Raw genomic sequence first — 7,732 nt, 5'->3', positions numbered from 1 at the left:
TGAGCTTTATGGACGCTAATAGAATTATCCCTAAGACTGACTCAAACAAAACAATGCCTGTATTCATTATAATGAAGTCACCCAGTGCAACAGTGTGGCACATTGATACATTAGTAATACTTTTTGGACAACATGGACGTCTGTTGGACAAAAGAACAAAATAAATCAGGATTTGGCTGCAAAGACAATAGCTGTCCGTAGCATCAATTCTTTGCTGATATCATGAATTGTGGCAATAACAAATCTATAAAGATATCCAGCCGGCCTTGTCTTTTAAATGAAGAAAAAAGAAGGTTGTAAATACAAATCAATGGTGCTGTTGACAAAGGATGATAAAACAATAATCAAAGACATACCAGCTACTTACTTATCATTTTCTTGATAAGAATTTTTTTTTTTTTTTGTTCCATCGGAGAAGATAAAAACAGCCAGTTTTCTGGTAAATTCAGGGGTATTTCCTTCTTCGTCTGGTATATAAAGCATGGTGGGGAGAGCTGATCAAGACAAACAGAAGAAAAAGATGAAGACCTCCGTGGTTGCGTTGACTCTGTCCCTCTTCTACCTTTGTGTGGCTGAGGTGCAGCAGCTGGATCTCCAAGCAGGAGAGGAAAGAAACACAGATATTCTTAACACCGAGCCAACCTGTCCCTGTGCTGGTGACGTGAAAAACAATTGCCAACTTGTTGTAATTTTGAGAGAACTGGAGGCCAAACTGAAAAACACTGAAAAACAATTGGAGGATCTGAGGGGAGAAGTCCGAGGTAAGAACATACAGTAACTAAACTGTGGGCTTGAATTCTGTTTTAGTAAGTTTGTGCCATCATTGTTTTCAGTTTGATTCAGGTTTAGTTGTCTTTAAACAAAATAAATATTATAGTAACTCCTTGATTTTACGTAACCTCTCAAGGTCAGCGGGTGGCATTTGGAGCAACTATCGGCAACAGTGGAAATACTGGACCCTTTAACACTGACATCATACTTGCATACAAGAAGGTGTACTCAAACACAGGCGCATACAACCCTGCCACAGGTAAACTTATCATAACTTAATACTGTCTTTGACTGTGGATACAGTGGAAAGCACAACCAATGTAACTCCCTCTCTTGATCATCTCTAGGTATGTTCACTGCTCCAGTCAGAGGAATCTATTACTTCAGCTTCTCAGGACATAATCTATCAACCAGAAGGATGACGCTGCATCTGATGAAGAATGGAGTGCACACAGTTTCAGTGTACAACTATCCATCTGGAAGCCGCCATGAGACAGCATCCAATTGCATGACTCTACAGCTTGAAGTGGGAGATCAGGTGTACATGAGACTTGAGCGAGACACCTGGATTTTTGATAATGGTAATAACCACAGCACCTTTATTGGGTATTTGTTATTCCCTCTGTAAGTGAAATTAAGTTCAAAATAAGCCAAAAATATATGTCAGACACAGGACTCAGTATGTTATTTTTGCACTTGGTAATATTATATTAATGATTTGTCAATTCAAATTAATAGTTGGATATAATGTACAATTTTCAGGAGGGCAAAGACTCAAAATATCTTTTTTGTGTGTGTTTAAAGCTGTAGTCACTCTGTTAGCTGTTTGCTGCTGGGCAGATTGTGTGGAGTGACTTTATCTTTTTTTTGTGATCGAATTTTTATAGCAATTATACTGTCCTGGGCTGTGTTCAGTCCCAACAAAACACAGCAAAACATTTAAACAGAAACCATTATGTGTTGTACATTCTGTTGTGTTACACAGGCACACTGACTTTTAATATGGTGGTGTAATTCAGTCAGTTTTACTTTTTTTAGCATGAAAAACATGTTTTGACATTTCCAAAGCAAGTATGAAATGCAAACAAAACTTGTAAGTATAATCAGTAAAGGTCTACAAGACGTTTATCTACTAACACGTCACTGCTGATTGGGTCAGACCCCTGACTTGCCTGCCAAACTGGAGAAAACATACCTCAAAGCCCGTTGCACACCATTACTCACCTTTTTAAGTACAAATGTGGTTCAATCCCGAGACCATAGCAAAACGGTGCAAAATGTTTTGACCTTGAACATGCCTCTGGTTGTCAGTTCAGTCTTTCTTGGATCCTTGTTTTGGTTGTGTGATTTTCTGTTTGCTGTTTCCACGCTCCAACTTGGAATAAAGAGTTATCTGTTTGAGTTCCAGTTGTCTGCTGTCTCCTGCATTTTGGTTCACCTGCTTTACATCTCCTGACATGAGCTAAAATCATCAAATAATTGAAATTCAAATGCAAATCCCTGTATGCATTTTAACTTATTTACTCTTGAATAATTAGTTTGACAAAAAAGCATAGAGGGAAAAAGTTAGCTTGGCTCTATGTGAGATCCAAAAATATTAATAAAATAAATGTGCAAGAAGTAATAACAATACTTAACACCTTGTAAAACCACAAACTGTTATCTTATATTTCTGTTTAAGTACAATTAAGCCAACGATCGGCAGCCACAACACAGATCCATGACTTCTTAAACTAATGGGTCAGGGGCCTAAAGTGGAGGAACCCATGGCCTCTTCCCTACTTCCTACCACCTAGTTCAGACCACACCCTTTTTAAAACTCAGCCTTTATTGTGATCTCAGCTTCGCACCTGTAAAGTTTAATGGCTATCTTGCCTTGTTTTGACACTATCATGTTGACAAAATCTGTCCACAGACATTCGAACAGCAGGCATTACTTAAAATAGCTTCTTTGGTATTTCTTGCCACAAAAGCTGCCTCCACAACCACATTCTGCCATGATGACACTTAGACACATAAGCTGGAAACAATACCTGTTAATTGTTCAGCTTTACAGATACTAGTAGGCTTGTTAGTGGGATTGACTCAAGTAAACCGCAATGTGGGTATTTGTTGGGATGAAGTTAACCAGTGCAACCGTGTAGCTTATTGGGTTTATTGTTGAGCTTATTGTTTTGTAAATATAAATCTATAGTTTTGTTAGCCAAGGGTGAAAAAGCAATAACCAAAGACCCTCTATTCCAGCCAGATGTTATTCTTAATAACAATTTGTTTGTTCTGGTCCATCAGAGCAGAATGCTTTTCTGGTAAATTCAAGGGCATTTCCTTCTTCGTCTGGTATATAAAGCATAATGGGAAGAGCTGATCAAGACAAAGAGAAGCAAAAGATGAAGACCTTCGTGGCTGTGTTGTTTCTGTCCCTCCTCTATTTTTGTGTGGCTGAGGTGCAGCAGCTGGATCACGATATCATGCCAGCGTGCGTCTGCACTAGTGAAGGAGAAAGGAGCAAGAAAAACCATTGCCAACTTATTGTCATCTTGAGAGAACTGGAGGCCAAACTGAAAAACACTGAGAAACAGTTAGAGGATCTGAGAGGAGAAATCAGAGGTAAGAACGAACAGTAACTGTCTTTATGTATGTATCACTGTCATCTCGGGGTTTAACGTTGGGCAAGCTGGTCTACAAACTTACTTGCCCAAAGTCAATTTCTGTTTTCTACCATACAACATGCTTGCAGCGTTATAGATGCAATAAACATTCCTGCATACTGACGATGGTTTGACAGTCCCCATTCCTTCTCCCCAGAGATGATGACTGTGAGTGAGTGACTAACTGAGTGATTAAGTTAGCTATAGCGTATGCTTTGCATCTAAAAAATTATATGTATAATTTTTTTACCACTTGCCTGATCGAGCAAATATGTTGCTAGATTTACTAGTCTGACATGATTTTTTTTGCCTTAGACAATCCTTATTGTTGAGCTCTGCATTGCTTTAAGGTTGTTTCAGGTTCAAGTGTCTTTTAGCAAAAGAACTTTATAATAACTCCTCAATTTATATGTAACCTCACAAGGTAAGCGGGTGGCATTTGGAGCATCTATCAGCAACGATGGAAATATTGGCCCCTTTAACGCTGAGATCACGCTGACTTACTACAATGTGTATGCAAACACAGGCGCATACAACCCTGCAACAGGTAAACTTTCCGTAACTAAATACTGTCTTAAACTGTGTGGAAAGCACAGGTGAAACTCCCTCTATTGATCATCTCCAGGTATTTTCACTGCTCCAGTCAGAGGGATCTATTATTTCAGCTTCTCAGGACATAATCTATCAACTAGAGCAATGTCGCTGCAACTGATGAAGAATGGAGTGCACATGGTTACTGTGGTCAACCATCCAGCTGGAAGCCGCCATGAGACAGCAACCAATGGCATGACTCTACAGCTTGAAGTGGGAGACCAGGTGTACATGAGACTTTGGCGAGACACCTGGATTTTTGATAATGGTAATAACCACAGCACCTTCATTGGGTATTTGTTATTCCCTCTGTAAGTGAAATAAAGTTCAAAATAAGCCAAAAAGAGACATCAGCCACAGTTGTGGTCGTAATACAATACAAAATTTGGACTCATATTAAATTATCACTTGGTTAGGATGTACAATTTTTGGGAGGGCAATGACTCTAAATATCTTTTTTGTGTGTTTAAAGCTGCATTAATGAGGTTTTGTCCACTAACAGGCACCAGTCACTCTGTTAGCTGTTTGCTTCTGGGCTGATAGTGTGAAATGGCTTTGTCTTTGTTGTTGGAAGTGTTGATAGCTCAAGAAATTTGCATCAATATGATAATGAAAAATATTGCAGGTTCAGAGGAATCACTGTCATAATTGTAGATATTGAAAAACTGCATATTCATTGATATTATGTATATTATGTTTGCCTCATGGGGTTTTTTATTTGTATTTCTTTTATTTTTGTAAAATAAAGCTACTTAATTCCAGCCTGAGAAAATGCTGTCATCATTACAAAAAATGCAAAGCACCACTTTATTTTCATTTGTCGCAGTCTGCTGTGTCCTGATGTCCTCAGACTTTAGGGAAGACTGGACTGAGTGTCTGTATAAGATTCATTTAAGTTACCTGTAGTGGTGTCTTTGTTTACACTTGGTCTGTATTTGTTGGATTGAAGTTAACCAGTGCAAAAGTGTGGGTCACTGAAGCGTTTTGTAAATACAGATCTGTGGTTTTGTTGGCCAAGGATGAAAAAAAAAACAATAACCAAAGACCCTCTAGGCCAGATGATATTCTTGATAATAATTTGTTTGTTCTGGTCCATCAGAGCAGAATGCTTTTCTGGTAAATTCAAGGGTATTTCCTCCCTGCTGGTATATAAAGCATAGTGGGGGGAGCTGATCAAGACAAACAGAGACAAAAGATGAAGACCTTCGAGGCTGCGTTGACTCTGTCCCTCTTCTACCTTTGTGTGGCTGAGATGCAGCAGCTGAATCGCCGAGCAGGAGAGGGCAATAGCACTGAGATGCCCGACATCATGCCAGCTTGTCCCTGTGCTTGTGACAGAGAAGAAAACTATTGCCAACTCTTTGTCATCTTGAGAGGACTGGAGGCAAAACTGCAAAACACTGAGAAACAATTAGAGGATCTGAGGAGAGAGGTCCGAGGTAAGAATATAGAGTGACTAAGCGTAGGTTTTAATTTTGCCTTTGTGTCTGAGTATATCATCATCTTCAGTTTTGTTCAGATTTAAACAAAATAGAAATGAATAACTCTGCGTTTTCATGTAACCTCTGAAGTTAAGCAGGTGGCTTTTGGAGCATCTATCAGCAGTGGTGGAAATGTTGGACCTTTCAACACTGAGATCACACTGATTTATAAGAATGTGTACTCAAACACCGGCGCATACAACCCTGCAACAGGTAAACTTACCATAATGATGAGTACTTGTCGATAATTTGATTTATTTGGTAAATAAATATTGACAATGACTGTGGATAAAATGTAAAACATATTACTGCGTGGATCATCCTCAGGTATTTTCACTGCTCCGGTGAAAGGAATCTATTACTTCAGCTTCTCTGGACATAATCACTCATCTAGACCAATGGGGCTGCGACTGATGAGGAATGGAGCGCAGATGGTTACTGTGTTCAACCATCCAGCTGGAAACCGCCATGAGACAGCAACCAATGGCATGACTCTACAGCTTGAGGTGGGAGACCAGGTGTACATGAGACTGCGTCAAGACACCTGGATTTGTGATAATGATAATAACCACAGCACCTTCATTGGGTATTTGTTATTTCCCCAGTGAGTGAAAGTGTTAGATTTTAGTGCCGGGCAAAAAGTGTAAAATGGGTTTGTCAGATCTTAATTACTGGAAAACAGTTGCATATAGTTAATGATAGCAGCTCAGTCAATATGTAACCCTTTGATTATTTTGAAAAATGTTCAATTTTTCATTGATACTATGTCTTCCTTTATAAAGTTTTTTGAATAATAAAGCTACTCTGTTTCCAGCATATGAAAATACTGCCAAAATTGAAAAAAGAAATGCAATATTTTGTTTCCTTTTCCTTTTTTTGATACGATATTTTAAAAAAAAACAAAACATAATTGTCACTCAAATTCAAAACCCTACTTTACTGAACATATTAGCCACAAATTTGAAAATATATGTCCAAGACATTTATTGTTATTAGAGTAATAGTGGTTTGTTCTATAGAATACAATGGAAATGTTGATGCTAATAATTTTCAAGCACAAATTGGCATCACTGAACTTCCATACCTTTAGCATAATGTTAATTTATCTTAGTAAAGAAAAAAAAAACATGGTTCAAATCATTCTATGTTGGGTAGTTGCTTAAAATGATAATCACATTTTCATTTAAATAAATGGCTTTTAAGTCACTATCTGTCCACAAATTAGCTAGCACACAAAGATGAATGGCCCACTGATAAACATATTGCATTATTTATATATTTGCAGTTTTATGTACTGGGTTTCGGGAGCAATGCTTGCAGGAAACAATTGCTGTTTTAAGTTGCTGCTAATGCACTAACGTCATATAAGTGGTTTTGGAAGTCAGTAGAAATGGACAAATTCTGTCTTTTTTGTATAAGAGATCGGTAAAAGTCTTTGACTTCAACTTTTGAAAGTGCATAAGATTTCAACCAATTCCTTTAAAGTTGACAGAGTGGTAGGGTTGTGATGGCATGATGACACATGACCTCACATGTCCCTCCATATGTTCACCAGCAAAAACCTGTTTGCTTCACTTGGACCATGAGAAGTTATTATGGTGTGACTATTTAAGATAAGTACAAAAATGGCTGTATGTCAACTTTCTGTGAGGTAGCAAGCTTTTTGTCCCTGCACAACTTCTTACACTGTGCAGTTCTGTTATTGCAAAACTCACATACAGGATGTAAGATTAAAGAAAACTTTCTTACTTCCACTTTTTCTCACATTCTTGTTGCTGGGGTCAGATTGAATGTGCCTGTTGTCAGTTGTCACACTGGTTTGAGTTCATGTGGTTTGATGGTTTCAGATTAATAAGGAATGAAAACTTTGTCAATAGTCTACATAAGAGGTGTTTTAGGGAGAAATGTCTGCACTGGTTATTTTGAAGATAATTAGATGATCCCCTCCAATGTTATCATGTTTGTCTCAGACTGTGGGTCCAAGCAGTTCAAAGACAGCCGTCACAACTACTGGGAATTAGCGTCATATGATCCCGCTGGCTTCTTTGCTCAAATGCAATCACATGGGGGCCACTGCATGCACCACAGCCACACAAGTGAAACTATTCATCCCTTTCCCACCGTGTCACTCGTCTTCATTTTCTTATAAAGATATCAGATCAAAGTACATACTTCTCGGAGTGTTACTAGACCAGGGTAACATCCTGTGTCATGGGCACCCGAGGGAGGACATGCTGTGAT

At 38.5% G+C, this 7,732-nt stretch overlaps 1 protein-coding gene across 1 annotated transcript; it reads left to right on the top strand.

Moving 5' to 3' along the window:
- Positions 1 to 5,205: 5,205 nt before the first annotated feature.
- Positions 5,206 to 7,245, top strand: LOC121951788 (cerebellin-4-like). The gene is made up of 3 exons (XM_042498260.1): positions 5,206 to 5,449; positions 5,582 to 5,704; positions 5,819 to 7,245. Exons 1-3 carry the CDS (start codon positions 5,206 to 5,208, stop codon positions 6,097 to 6,099), a joined length of 648 nt encoding a protein of 215 aa, XP_042354194.1. The 3' UTR covers positions 6,100 to 7,245.
- The last annotated feature ends 487 nt before the right edge of the window (positions 7,246 to 7,732 follow it).

Source organism: Plectropomus leopardus, chromosome 12 (assembly GCF_008729295.1).
Source record: "Plectropomus leopardus isolate mb chromosome 12, YSFRI_Pleo_2.0, whole genome shotgun sequence".
NCBI classification, from domain to species: domain Eukaryota; kingdom Metazoa; phylum Chordata; class Actinopteri; order Perciformes; family Serranidae; genus Plectropomus; species Plectropomus leopardus.
This window is presented reverse-complemented; position numbering and strand designations above follow the sequence as displayed.

What these genes read in the sequence shown, in the direction of transcription:
- LOC121951788 (XM_042498260.1), top strand. Translation starts at nt 5,206, where the DNA reads ATGAAGACCTTCGAGGCTGCGTTGACTCTGTCCCTCTTCTACCTTTGT. An exon ending in TCTGAGGAGAGAGGTCCGAG is followed by an intron (nt 5,450 to 5,581) that starts GTAAGAATATAG and finishes TAACCTCTGAAG; the next exon opens with TTAAGCAGGTGGCTTTTGGA. An exon ending in CGCATACAACCCTGCAACAG is followed by an intron (nt 5,705 to 5,818) that starts GTAAACTTACCA and finishes GATCATCCTCAG; the next exon opens with GTATTTTCACTGCTCCGGTG.